This window comes from Notechis scutatus, chromosome 4, assembly GCF_049901735.1.
Source record: "Notechis scutatus isolate UNSWTSFEM ecotype Mainland chromosome 4, rNotScu1.2, whole genome shotgun sequence".
NCBI lineage: Eukaryota > Metazoa > Chordata > Lepidosauria > Squamata > Elapidae > Notechis > Notechis scutatus.
In genome coordinates this window covers 69199287-69214545 of record NC_142012.1, presented here as the reverse complement: position 1 = coordinate 69214545, position 15259 = coordinate 69199287, and the positions used below count along the sequence as shown (strand labels likewise).

General features: G+C 34.5%; 1 protein-coding gene across 1 annotated transcript; it reads left to right on the top strand.

The window, feature by feature from the left end:
- Positions 1–772: 772 nt before the first annotated feature.
- Positions 773–14668, top strand: RBM46 (RNA binding motif protein 46). Its single transcript, XM_026675879.2, has 4 exons — positions 773–928; positions 1941–2408; positions 6150–6932; positions 14427–14668. The coding sequence occupies exons 1-4, from the start codon at positions 778–780 to the stop codon at positions 14624–14626; spliced, it is 1602 nt and encodes a 533-aa protein (XP_026531664.1). The 5' UTR covers positions 773–777; the 3' UTR covers positions 14627–14668.
- The last annotated feature ends 591 nt before the right edge of the window (positions 14669–15259 follow it).

The window sequence follows — 15259 nt, the reverse complement described above, 5'->3', positions numbered from 1 at the left end:
AAGGCTTGAGGAAGGCTTCTTCAGGCTTCTACAAGCTTTGTAGGCTGAAATCTAGCCCCGTTTCGTCATTTCTGTTTTTTTCGGAAGCCTTCCTCAAGCCTTTGGGAGGCCGAAAAAGGCCTTAAACCGGCCGAAAATCAGCTGTGAGGGGTAGTGCAGGTAAGGGTGGGGCGGGGTGGGATTGCGCACGCGTGTGTGTGTGTGGGGGGGCACATTGCCTTCTGGTTGCTAGCACGCACACAATTTTTGGCACAGGAGCCCAAAAAGGTTAGCCACCATTGCCCTAAACCATGATATATGTTATCTCTTTTCAAGATTCCATTACGAAAGGAAGTTTGGTTAAAGGAGATTTTTGACATTAGATTTCTCAAAGCACTTTCTATAATCTCAGAAGGAAAATGTAAATCTTGAAGTCTATGAACATGATTTCAATTTTAATTTAATGTACAATATGCATAATTTGGATAGTTTGATTTAGTTTGCCATTCTGCAATCATTTACATATATATAGCAGTTGATTCTTTGAGGAATGTAGCAGTAAAATCAGAAATAAACCATACAATGTATATGTTGAAAATCTATGTGATCAAAATCCCTATTTAATAAGCCAGCTTGAGAATCTTTTGCTACTCTCTATAGGTATAGCTTTACTTTTCCTTAAAATTAATATAAAATTATTTATACATGTAAATGTTTGATTTTCATGTAAGAACTCATTTCTAAGGAATGTGTTCCATGTTTATAATAACTACTATTGGTTCTCAAGATGTTACAGAAATGAATGAAGAACACACAGATATAACAAATGGATGTAATAAAGTTAGATCTCGTACTCAGAATGAAGCTGCCTTATTGGCTCTTATGGAGAAGACAGGCTATAATATGGTTCAAGAAAATGGACAACGAAAATTTGGTGGACCTCCACCAGGTATTTGATTATTGCTTGATTTGAAAATACTAATTTTTGGAAAAATAAATTAAAAAATGATTAATATAGCAAAATAAAGACTCTATAATTATTGCCTAAGTAGTAGCCTAGTTTTGGTTAAGGTATGTGTGAAATGGGAGAATCCCTAACTCATAATAAACCATTGTATTTCAAATATTCTGCTGAACCATTTCAGGTTAGCTATGGTTGCCAGAACCAAAATCCACGTGGAATAGGTATGGGTGTACATTGTAATCTCTCTGTCCCACATAGTTCCCAGTGTGTCATACTCCATCAAACCATCTTACTTTTCTGGCACTGTTTCTTCCTTCCCACCTCTCAACTGCCAGCTTAACCCAGTAGTGGTCCACTGGCTTTCCTCCCATTGCTTCCTAATTGCTTTGTCCAAGTGTTCCCTTCCATTATCCCCTTATCTTCCTAAGCTGCTGATATCCTTGGCTTTTTCTCTTCTGTCCCACCATCATTTCTGTCCAGAACAAAACAGACCCATTTTATTTCACATATAGACCAGAATCCCCCAACCAGGCATGCTTAAGTGCAGAATGGATTACTCAGTAACTGCTATCTGCATAGAACATTTTTGTACATCTGTGATGAATAACCATGGAGTGCACATTGTATTTCTTTACAATTCATTGTTAAGTTAAAATAGTTTACTTAATTTAGGTATTCCAAGTTGAACCAAGTATGTTAAGGCTATATTCCTCACTACTCATATTCAGGACATTTAAATCAAAGCAGTAGGTCTTTGTTTAAATAGAAATCACTGGAATAAATTTGACCAGATAATACAAGCCATATCTAATGGAGAACTATTGGACAATCAGTATTTGTAGAATGCACTAGCATTTTAGTTTATATAATCTGTTGGGTATTACATGAAAACCTTCCAAATTGTTTTAAGGTAAGTGACAGTGGCATAATATGATAATTGGCTAGGATTTTTTTCGTAGTATCAATTAATAAAAATGTGTTGAATGTGTTTTTTAAGGTTGGGAAGGTCCGCCACCACCCCGAGGCTGTGAAGTTTTTGTGGGAAAAATTCCTCGTGATATATATGAGGATGAATTAGTTCCTATTTTTGAAAGAGCTGGGAAGATTTATGAATTTAGATTGATGATGGAATTTAGTGGTGAGAATCGTGGATATGCTTTTGTAATGTATACAACAAAAGAAGAAGCTCAGTTTGCCATTAAGACCCTTAATAATTATGAGATTCGTCCTGGAAAATTTATTGGTGTTTGTATAAGTTTGGATAACTGCAGACTATTCATTGGAGCCATTCCAAAGGAAAAGAAGAAGGAAGAAATCTTGGATGAAATGAAAAAAGTCACTGAAGGTGTTGTAGATGTTCTTGTTTATCCAAGTGCAACGGACAAGACAAAAAATCGTGGGTTTGCCTTTGTAGAATATGAATCCCACAGAGCTGCAGCTATGGCAAGGAGAAAATTAATTCCTGGTAAATACGTTCATTCTTCATGTAGAAGGTTTAATCATATTCTTGTTAAGAACATGTATGTTTAAATTATACTAAAAGCTACTCAGTATGCCAGAGTGCCAGATTCCTTTGCTTCCATCAAGAAGTCAAGGCATAGATTATGAAAAAAATAAACATGCCTGAAGTGTATTCAGCTATCCCCTGGTTGTAGGTTTCTCTTTTGCAGTCTTCTTTTCTAGAACCTTTAGTGTTAAAATTATAAATACCTCCCATTAAAATTATAAATACCTCCCATCCCTACACTAAATGTAGATATTTGTATATTGCTTTTCTAAAAGTGAATATTCTTGATTTGAAGGCAAGGTACAGCAGAGAGGAAATCTCAGTATTTTTTGTAAAGATGGTGGAAGTTATAGGTGACATCTGTGCATGAACACACTATCATGATCTATGTTCAGGTTATATCCTAGAGGATTAAGAAAGCATGGTTTAGACTTTGGCAAATTAGCCAAGATAGCTAATGATATACATGGTATTCTTACTGTTAATTCAGCCATGGACTATTCTATTCTGAATTATTACAGTGAGATTATATGGATCTCAGCCCCTTATTATTCATGGTATAAACTTAATTTGAAGTTTAATTGCTTTATAAACTTAAATTTAAATTTCAAGTTTAATGCACTGTATTTGGGTTATAGTAGAGGCAATCAATTTTTGCAGTTAAAAGGCTTAATATTCAATGTTTTAATAGACTTTTTAGAACAGCTGTGCTCTCAGCTCATGGTATAGGGAAACAAATAGTTTTAGAAATAAGATTGCAAAAAGCAATCATGACAAAAATTATGTCATAAACCACTTACCTCAATCTCTGTTTGACTTGATATTTTATCTAATTAGTTTAGATTGCCTGAGTTTTGTAAGCAAATTTGCAGTTGTCGTTTAGACATGTTTTTGATGGGCTAAAACAGGTCTCCAACACACACACACACACACACGGTCTGTGGACCGGCATCGGTCCACAGCATGCCAGAAACCAGTCCGCACAAACAAGCAAAACCCTATCAGTGGGATGCAGGCATCAAAAACCCTTCGGTCTGTGGAAAAACCTCCACGGGACCGATCCCTGATGCCCAAAAGGTTGGGGGCTGCTGGATTAAAAGGCAGGCAGACAGGGTGTACTCTATGTTTAGAGTGCCAGTTCTTAAGGTAAGAGAAAATACCTACATGGCATACGACCAGTGGGCATAAGAAAAATGCCTACTCAAAACAAGGAAGAGTGCAATACAAAGCTTTGAGTAATTGCTGGTAAAAGCAACGTAGCTTACACAATTGCTTGTAGTACTATTATTGGTCAACTGCTACAGCCAAGAAAGGGCAGCAGGGGTAGTAGCCTGATCTTGTTCAAGAGTCCTAACATGTTAATGCTCTATATTACTGGAAAGCTAAATGACCAGCAAGTCAGGAGAAGTTGTCTTGTCAGTTGCTGTGTTAGCATCTCAATCACCTCTGATGCTTCACTAACCAGGCATGTTTTAGGGCTCTTCAGACAGGCTCTTAAAGCTGTTATAGCGACCATTTTCCTTCAGTACCAGCTTCAGGAACTGAAGTGACACAATCACCAGATTTTCCCAGGGTTTAGAATGTCCATTTTTGCATTCTATATTAGAATTGTGTCAATATGGTTTAAATCTACAAGAACCACTGATCAGGAATTCAGATTAATAACAGAGCATTAAGAGAGCAAGTGGCAAACTCCCAACCTCCAAAATTACCAGCTACTACCCCTGCTGCCCTTTCCTGGCTGTAGCAGTTGACCAATAATAGTACTACAAGCAATTGTGTAAGCTACGTTGCTTTTACCAGCAATTACTCAAAGCTTTGTATTGCACTCTTCCTTGTTTTGAGTAGGCATTTTTCTAATGCCCACTGGTCGTATCTTGTATTATTCTAGCTTATTTTCCTTGTATTATTTTTCCTTGTATTTCCTTGTATAATCTTCCTTGTATTATTTCTAGCTTATTTTCTACCTTTCACTCACTTTTTCCTTCACGTCTTTTCTTTAAAATGCTTCCCCATTGCCCTGCTTTAAAGGCTTCTTTTGATATGGGGGAGATGTTACAAAGCAAGAACTTGGTAGGAAAGAATTGAACGAAGAGGGGAGAATGTGTTTTGGGGTGTTTCATGACATTTATTAAGGACTGTTTTACTAGCTGCCATACTTTTGAAATCCAATTGATTTTCCTAGGAGTGAAGGTTCAGCAGCAAATTTTCAACAGAATCAAATATAAATAGCTCAGGGTTTAACTATGGAATCTATGATGATCTCTGAGAGTGGTTATTTGCTTGCAGATTGGTAACCTCATTGGTGCTAGAGAGTGAGTTTGTTTCCCTCAAGCAAATGATACACCTACTAGCACTGATGATGTTGGGTAATAAAATGTCTGCAAGCAAACAAACAAACTTAGAGAACACCAAGAATTCAGCAGTAGCCTTTTCCCAGTTGCGTTGCTTCCATTTAATGAGAGGAATTCAGATTGCAACATTGCCAGTCAGCTACTTGGACTTTTCAGAACCAGCAATTTAAGTTTCTAGAGTGCATTGCAAAAAGCCATACCTAACTGGATAAAGTTTGTTTTTCCAGCAATTATTGATACTTTATAATTTAGCAGTCACCAACTGATGGTCCGCAAGAAAATTTTGATGGTCCGCAGAAAAATTATTTGCATTTTTTATATGGCACTAAATCACCTCACACTAGGCCCTCTGGGCCGGATACGTGCAATGAACATTTGTGTTGCTGCATTTGTCTCCCCCTTTTTGTGCAGGTTGGAGGGGGGCAGAAATTCCGACTTGGGGTCTGTTTCAGCCTCCTGGTGCGGGGCTTTGGGTGAAGGCTAGAGGGAAGTGCCGCTGGTGTCAAAGAGCCGGAGAGCCTTGTTGCAATGGGATTGCATCATGGCCTGGAACTGGCTGGTCATCTCAGCTCGCTAAGCCTCCAGGCGACGGTACCTGGCCTTGCACTGCAGGTGTTCTCTCTGCTTGCAAAGCCTATGCTGGTAGTCTTCAGTGAGTTGCTTCTGCTGAGCCTCCTTCTCGGTCAGATCCAATTTGAACTGAGCCAACTGTTTTGCCAACTCATGATGGCTGCTTTAGTTCCAACAACTGCTTCCTGTTGGGACCCTAAGGAGCCCGGGCAGGCAGGTGCGGAATGGCTGGGAGGGATGGAGCGAATAGAGGCCGGCGAGGCACCCCTCAAAGTGAGTGACATGAAGTTGGCCAAGCCCACCTAGTCACATGACCACCTGGTCACGCCCACCCAGCTGGTCATTAGGCAGATCATAGTAGTTCGCGGGATTTAAACTTATGAATTTTGTGCTCCCTAAGGTCCAAAAGGTTGGTGACTCCTGTTACAATTCATAGAGGTCTAACAAGTTTATTAATTTATGAATCACAGTACCACACAGTGAACGCCCCTAAGTTAATGCCATAAAATTCATTACCATAAGATTTCTGTTAGAAAATTTTATTTCAATTAATTTCTTATGATAATTTATTTTAAAATACATTCCCTTAGTGTTCTTGGCGTTTAAACCTAATGGCAATTTATTGTATCTTCTATTTTGTTCAGAATATGTGTTTTTTAAAATTCTTTTAAGTAATCATAGTCTATTGTGTTGTGTATTTTTCTTCAAAACTAGGGAAGGGGAGCAAAACTACTACTATTTAAAAAAAACTGATGAAGACTTTTTTTTTTTGTAGGAACTTTCCAGTTATGGGGGCACACTATTCAAGTAGATTGGGCAGACCCAGAAAAAGAAGTAGATGAAGAAACAATGCAGAGAGTAAAAGTACTTTATGTTAGAAACTTGATGATGTCAACCACAGAAGAAACAATTAAGGCAGAGTTTAATAAATTTAAACCTGGAGCTATTGAACGGGTAAAGAAACTTCGAGATTATGCTTTTGTTCATTTCTTCAATCGAGATGATGCAGTTGCTTCTATGTCAGTTATGAATGGAAAATGTATTGATGGTGCTAGCATTGAGGTAACACTAGCCAAGCCAGTGAACAAAGAAAGTACTTGGAGACAACATCTTAATGGCCAAATTAGCCCCAGTTCTGAAAATCTTTTAGTCTTTACAAACAAAGAAGATGGTCATCAGAAATCACTAACAAAACCAGCAAATCTTCCAATACGCCTTAATGGGCAGAATAGTCCAAGTCCTCCTGAAATTGAAAGGTGTACTTACCCATTTTTTCCAGGAACAAAACTTACTCCAATTAGCATGTACTCTTTAAAATCTAGTCATTTTAGTTCTGCTGTGATGCAGTTAGATTATTATTGCAACAAAAATAACTGGGCACCTCCAGAGTATTATTTGTATTCGACTACAAGTCAAGATGGAAAAATTTTGCTGGTATATAAGATTGTTATTCCGGCGGTTGCAAATGGATCCCAGAGTTATTTTATGTCAGACAAACTCTGCACAACAGTAGAAGATGCAAAAGAGCTTGCAGCACATTTTGCACTTATGCACTTGGGTAAGTTTTAAAACTTCGGTTTTAATTTTAATCATTTAGCACTCAATTATTATTTTGCCATAACATATCTAAAATGCCCATTCCACTAAGTAGGCACCTTCTTCAGAAACATTTGTGGTATTTCAAGTTTTTCTCCCATTCAGAGGTATGTGTGTATGTACAGTAAAAATACTATCACCTCAGGATGTACTAGTGTATTTTTAACTTATTAAGAAGCAAACCACATCTTGCTGATTACTTTAAAAAAAAATCTTCGTAGCAAATGTAGAGAACTAATATTTTTAGAATTATTTTAGATAGACAGTTTGGTTCTATCCATAGATTCTTTGCCTTTAAGCCATATAACACAGATATTATTTCTAGTGTTATTGAAAAGGCAGTGGCAGTTAATTTGGATCTCTAATATCTTCCTATTTAAAAATGCTATCATTAAAAAAGGTTCAGTAGAAAAAAATGAAGCAATGTTTGGGAATTGATTTTCATACCTAATTTCTTTTTCCTTATGGTTTTAAGAAAGTTAAATTTCACTTACGTTAATTATAGTATAAAGTTTGGATCTCCTTTTTTAATTACATTTGACATAAGTCTACAAGATAGTAACCTTTAAAAATCTTTAAAAACTTCTTAGTACTTAACAGGGAAGAGATGGAAACACTGTAATTTTTATGGTAATAGGTAAAGAAGTCCCTGCAGGTTTTATTCTGTTAGTCATAGCTGACTAGGGGGTGGTACTCATCTCCGTTTCTTTAATCCCTTGATCCAGAGCTGTATGAAGACATTTCCTCAGTCATGTGGCCAACATGACATCACGCTGCAACGCACAGTGTATGGTGAAACTTGGAACGCTGCTATCTTCCCACTGAAGTACCTATTTACAGGGTGAATTTGATTTAAATCACAATTTAAATCATTTATCACTAGTAAAAAGGCTTGATTTAAATTAACTTGATTTAAATCATAATTTTTAAAGAGCAACTGTCATCTCTGTCCTGCAGCGGCTCCTCCTTTGATCCACTGTTGACTCACCGACAGTCCCATTCATTTTTGTGGGATGGCTGGTGTGGCAGTGACACAACAAGGTGAGGCGGGCAGCAGGTGAGTGGATGCCCGCTAACAGGCGCTGCCATGATGGATCTGAAATCTCAGGTCCTCTTTAAATGTAAGGACTCATTCTTGCTGTTATTTAGAATATTTAATATGATTTGCAAACAAAATGAAGGTTTCCTATTTAGCTTGCAGAGCTTGGATTCATTGAATGAGTTTATCAAAAATGTAAATATTGCCTCATGCTACATAACTAAGCTCCATTTCATGCTGAATAAACTAAATTATTAATGTATCCTAAATAGAAAACTACCTTTGGATAGATTTTTTCTCCAAAAGCATTCTATTAAAATAAATGTGATTTAAAAAATCCGATTTAAATTTTAAAAATCTATTTAAAAAAAAACACCAATTTTTATGCACCCTGCCTATTTATCTACTTGCATTTACATGCTTTCAAACTGCTAGGTTGGCAGGAGCTCACTTCGTCACTCTCTCATGCAGTAGTATAAGTATAGATCTCTGGCATCTTTTAAGCCACTGAGCCATTGCACCTCTCAATTTTTGTAGTAGTCAATTGTATTTTTATTAGAAAAGACACTTCCTTGTTATGGCAACTTACTTGATTTCTCAAGCTGGATTTTCACATCACACTAAGCCTAAAACATTTGAATTTACTGCAGTATGATTCATTACAAATTGAAGTTTTTGTTTTTCATGTATTGTACTATCAGAGAGTTTAGTGTGATAATGTGAATGTAATTTATGTGAAACAAAAAAGTGTGATCTATTCATCCTCTCCATTTTGCTCATTCTGCTCATAATATGTCAAACAACCAAAAGCAAGTGATTAAATATAACAGTTTTAAATTTATAAATATATTTGGTTGCGGTTATATAACATTAAGCCCATAAATCATAATTATAAGTATAATGGCATGCCTAGAGTTCTGAAACATTGTAGAGCCATAGCACACTAAAATAATTAATTTATGTCTTTTGCAATCATGCAAAGGGAGGCTATTTTCAACTTTTCTGGTCAAGCACATTTTGTAAATGGGAAATAACAAGCTTGCTATTTCATGTAGTAAATATGTGAAATATGAATATTGATATATTCTGGAAAGTTTTTGCTGAAAAATAGAGATAATATAGAAATACTGTCATTTGCTTATGCTACTTTATAGCTGTGTATTTTATTTAGCTCATTGTGTCTTCATTATGTGCCTAGAGAAATGGATAGAACTGGAGGTAATCCTTAATTTGTTTTGTTTTTGTAAATGCTACTTAATTTATCAGTGATAATAGATTCTGTTTGATATTTAAGGGAGCTGGATTGATTTCCTTTATGCAACAAAGAAAGGGTGGATTTTTAAATTTTAAGATTCCCCACTCCCGCAATATTATATAGAAAAACAGCTGGAAAGTGAATAACTCTTCCATCAATGAAATTTAATGAAGGAAACATTAAATGGAAAAAATTCAAATAGGCCCAATTATTTAGGAAAAAGTTTGAAAATGAACTGTAGCTAGAATATATTTGTTCATGGAGATGCTATAAAGCACTAGGAGGATATGTGATTAAAATATATATTGCCTGAGAAACTGGATAAAAGTACAGTTAAAGGGGAAGTTGTAGTTTATAAAAGTATATCAAAACTGAAAGGAACAAGTTTTTTGAAATGAAAATGTGAATCTTGTCTTATATATTAAATATGAATGTGTATAAGCTCACAACTTGAAACAATTAAATTAATCAAATTATGTTATGGCTTTATTTTTATTGGAACTTACTATTAATTTCTTTCTGACAAGTATATTAAAGTAATATGTTGAAATATTGAACTGAAAAATACTGAAACAATTTGCTAAAATTCAAATTTTCATTTTGTTTTAATCTCGATCATCAGTCTTTTTTGAATATGGGAGATATCTACTGTCTCTCGCAATTGGGAAAAGCCCATGGACTGGTCTTATATATTCTTAACTTATAGTTAATTTAAATAAGCTATATTTAGTGTTAATACCTCCAATATTTATTCATACCATTCTGAAAAACAAGTTACCTTTGTTGCTTTTTTGCTTCCCTTAAAGTATTTTATCATTTCCAACAATTACAGACTCACATATTAATATGCTATTTTCCCATTGATTTTATATTCGCAAATAACATATATCAGACATACTACTCCAGATAAAATACTGAAATATAATGAGATTTTAATAAACATAAACTATGCTTTTCTCAGGACATTGCATAGGTTTTTATGGTAACTTTTTATTTAGCAGTTGTATCCTGATTCCAAAACTACCTTTAGAAAAAAGGATCTGACTGAAAAAGGGAACTAACTCATAAACATTCCTCATGGTGCTTACTTAATATGATAGTGCATTATCTGAAAAAGTTGACTTTGTAATGTTTACTGCTTAATTGTAAAAAATATTCTACATTATTTTTAATAAAATCTCTACACTTTACATAAACAACTATCGTGATTTACATTATGAGAAATTGGTATTAGGTGAAAACTTTGGTCATATTTTAAACATTTTTAAAAAATAAGAATATTAAAATCTTCAGTACTTTTGATGATTTTATATTAAGCGAAATGAAAATATATATGCAACATTTGACTTCATTCTTATATTCTAAACCCACTTATTGCACATGTTAGTTTACAGTAACAGCATAATACAATAAACCTTATGGATATTGGGTTTGTAACCTCTTCCATAGCAAGATAATTAAAAACATAATGTATGTATCTGCAACATTAATGCCCTCTTAACAGTTTTATCTAAAGGATTATATATACATAAAAAGAAGTGAAATATATAGTATGGACTACTGCAGTTAAATTAGTCCCAGAATTTCAAACACTTCAATGAAGATTAATATCACCTTTGAAGAGTGTTACATTCTGTCTCCACCACTTGCAGAAAGGGTACATAACTTCCAGTCTGGATCTGCGTAGGAAAATTTGGACAAAGTAAACAGGTAAGTAACTTAAGTGAAGCAAACATGAGTAAAATTGGTGCTTGATTTAACTAGCAATTTTTTGGTACTGTATTTGACATTGATACAATAGTATAAACTGTCCTTACAGTATAATAGTATAAACTGTCCAGTTTATATTGTGAGCATTGCATATTCAAAATTACAATGTTCAAATTTTCAGTTAACTGTAGATAAGAGAATAAGAATAGAATGTATGCTAAATTGACAAAATAATGTGAATATATTTATAGAAATATGCTATCCGAATTTTTTAATCAATTTCATATAAGAAAAAGATGGAAATAATTTTATTCTTATAGCTTTTACTGAATATTTGTTTTTAAAATTTCACCCAGCAAATTCAGATTACTCTTTATGATCTATATTTTTATATTGCTTTTGAAGCTATGCTTATATGTGATACTGTTATAAATATTAAGTATTATGTGCTGTAGTTATTAGATGTGAAATTTATGTTCGAGTGGGGAAAAAACTTTGGAAAATATAAGGTTCAATAAATTAAATTAGAAATTAAAACATTTAAAACTATTTTAACCTGACTAACCTAATTGTATATAATCAGCTCTATAACCTTAAAAGTAGCAAAAAAACAGAAAGAATGTTTTTCTCAAAGATATTGAAGTTCTATAAAATAGATGTTATGTTTACTTTGTCTTGATAAGATATTTACACAGCATTCAGTTCAATAACTGCAAAATTATTGCAATATAGCATTTATGGTAAGCCATGTACTTTAACTATGTCAAATTTCCGTAAGTGTATTTTATTGCCTGATGATGGAATGAAAGAGGCTCATTCTATGATTTTAATAGTGTTTTGTTTAGGCTTATGTTGAAATTATTATTTCAACCTCACTTGTTATCTTATGATGTACTATATCATTTTTTAGGGAAAATTACTTTCTATTGAGTAATACAGGTAGTCCTCAACTTAAGACTACAATTGGGCACAAAATTTCCATTGCTAAGCAAGGCACTTATTAAGGGAGTTCAAACATTAAACAAATGGTTGTAAGTCAGGGAAGATATATTATGCATAGCAGTGCCCATGTATTGCAGAAGATTTTAATAATTATACTTAAAAGCCCTGCTTTAGATCTAAAAGCTGTCACTGCTGTCTTTAAACATTGGCTGTGTAATATGACTAAAAATGCTGCCACTTTATTTTTTCTGAATAGTTTATTGCTAACAAACACCATGTTCTACCTCAATTATAAGCCCAACCCTAATTTTGGGGGTATGGGCCTAATCTTACTCCTACCTCAAAAATAAGCCCGGAGGAGATGGGCGTGACCAGCACAAGTTGCAGCGTGGGGGGGAGCAACTGTCCGGCTGCAGCCCGCTGCCTCTTGGGGCAGCACAAATACCGCTTTTGCCGTTCTCTTTCTGGGTGCTGCGCTTCTGCTTGTTGGGCCGCTTCCCTGAAGCCAGCAGCTCCGCGGCCAGCTGCTTTGCTTTTTCCCTCTTTGGGAGGCTCACGGGAGGAAAATGGGGAGGGAAGATTTTCCTGCCTGTCTATTCCTCAAGCTCAGCACAGACTGAGGGAAGGATGGCAGGCAGGAAAATTCCCCCTCCCAATCCCCCCCCCCTTTGCCAAAAAGCCTCCATTCTGAATGCTGAAGGTTCGAAATGGAGGTGACAGTGCATCCCCAGCGCATCCAGTTCACTGAGTCTGGCCTGCTGCACCTCAAAAAAAGTAAGACCGCCTCGAAAATAAGCCCAAGTGCTTGTTTTCAAGTCTAAAAGAAAATAAGACTCGGCCTTAGTTTCTGAGAAACACGGGTATGAAATCTTAACAGCAAAGATTAAACAACCTTACTTTTTGAAAGATTATTTTAATTTTATTGTGACAGGAAAATAATTTCCTTTTGCTTATGCAAAATATAAGATGTAACTAAAAGTTTAAATGAAGATGTTTAAATTTCCAATACCATACATTTATCAATAATGTAGTTTTGATTATACCTAGAAATAAACCCTATTGTGTAAATGAGATTTATTTCCAGGAAATGAATGTATGCCTCCAATCCAAACACATTAAACATGACCTAATTAAATATATAGATATAAATATATCAACAACAGGGGGCGCAATGGCTTATTGGTTAAATATGAGCTTGACAGCCTGAGTTTGATACCTGAGCACTGTGCAATGGAGTGAGCTCCCATTACTTGCCTCAGCTTGTGCCCACCTAGCAGTTCAAGAACATGCCAATAGATAAATAGGTATGACTTTGGTGGGAAGATAATAGCGTTTTGTGTATAGACATGCTGGCCACATGACTATGGAAATGACTTCAGACAATGCTGGCTTCCTCAGTTAAGAAGCAGAGATGAGCACTACTCCCTAGAGTCAGATACTACTGCACAGAGGAAACCTTTACTTTTACCTTCATATTAATATCAATGGTTTGGGTTTTCCTAAGAAAACAGTGTTGAATCCTACTCACTGTATCCAAATTGTAAGGTTTTAAATAATGTGCATTTGTGTATAATCATTAAATATCTATAGCTACTTGGAACAGAATATTTTTGTTATATGTCATAACAAGATTTTGCAGTCAGTTCTTGCCTTTCAGTGCTTTTTTCCTATTAAAATATGTAACAGTGTTTAACAGTCAAATATTAATTATGTCATGTAAGTTATGTAAGAATAGTGTACACTATGGATGTATTGGACAAGTTGTAGGAATTAATCAAGTTACAGGTTGATTCTTCAAATTAATCAGGTTACAGGATAGTTCTTCAGATTCTTCATTTTTTTCTCATTGAAACATTCAGAGTTATCTAGATTTTAGCCAGTAGCTTATGTGAAGAATCATAAAAGTTCTACATTTAATTCATTATATTAACATATATTAAGATAGTAATATTCATTCTTTTGAGGGGATGTGCATAATGTGTTTAGTTTCTTATGTTGAGGAGTGGATGCAGGGCAATTACCCGATTGAGATTTTATACTTTATCCTAGTAGTAGGAAATGCCTTCCTAGAAATTGCCTAGGAAGAAATGCTGTTTTTGTTCCCAATTGCTGAATGAAAAAGGTAGCTTGTGTATGCATAGTACTTTTGCAGAAGTCACTTATAGCTTTTGGAATTGTTGGACCTTGAAATGACGTGCTTTGCTTTTATAAAAAAGATTGTTAGACCTTTCAATTTGCAAAGAGTACTTCATGTGAAATTTCATCAAAACAAGGCACTACAACAAGGCACAACTCAATACAAAAGGTTTAGAAAGTCTGGATCAAAATTGCATTTATGTAGTAGCCTGCAGTGTAATTCCTATGTTTTTGAGTGATAAGAGTTAGAATAAGAAGTATTAGAATAATAATAAGAAGAGTTAGAATAATAAGAAGGGAATTATGCTGATCATTATGATTTCTCCAGTTTTCTTTTGAAGTTGATATTCATGCTGCATAAATTTCTTTTGCAGAATACAATTTTTGTCGAAATCCAGTAAATAACATTTCTCCTGTTAGTGCTACGCTTTCTTCTGGAACAACTAGTGTATTACCATATACATCAAGACCATATTCTTATCCAAGCTATCCCTTATCGTCATCAATTCCGCTTGCTAATAGCAACCATGTTGGACAGCGTTTGTACATCTCCAGTCAGGCCTCATTCTTTTGAGGGGAAAAAAGCTGGATGAAAAAAAAAATACTTTTTTTTTAAAAAAAAACCTATAATGTAGTTTTAGTTTTAATTGGGTTTATATAATTGCTTTTGCTTGGTTATTTCATATTGCTTATAAATTATAGGTAAAAAAACCCATTTAAATGTTTTTTTAAATAATTTTTCTCATTAAATAGAAGCTTTAAAACATTTTAAATGCATGCAATTGTTGTAATCTTGTTACCAAGGATCCATTCTTTGGAGATGAAAAGTAGTATTTGGTCAAAAGCAAGGTATTATGTAAGAAGGAAATGATGCACGGTATTTTTTTTTTTAAAAAAACCAAAAATCTTAACTCCAAACATAAACATTTGGGGTCCTTTAAAATTATATTGTATATTTTAGTTGCATGATATTTTATTAATCCACAGTTTACATTGTTAAATTTTATTTGTTAAAAATATTGTTGTATTTGCATGTTGTAATGTTTTTAATGTTCATATCATGTGTTTAATTCCCAACTTAAATACAGTCGCTTTGGCATTAAAATCTTGCTGTATTAAAATAGTTTGGATTCCTTTTTGATATTTAAAGTAAATATTGATAAGTTTATTTTTTTCTCCTGTAGCAATTAAGCATGAGCAAACAATA

Bases quoted from the DNA above. Each gene is read 5' to 3' on its own strand.
- RBM46 (XM_026675879.2), top strand. From the start codon at position 778: ATGAATGAAGAACACACAGATATAACAAATGGATGTAATAAAGTTAGA. The intron at 2,409-6,149 runs GTAAATACGTTC...TTTTTTTTGTAG, and splicing joins AAGGAGAAAATTAATTCCTG to GAACTTTCCAGTTATGGGGG. The intron at 6,933-14,426 runs GTAAGTTTTAAA...TTTCTTTTGCAG, and splicing joins TTTTGCACTTATGCACTTGG to AATACAATTTTTGTCGAAAT.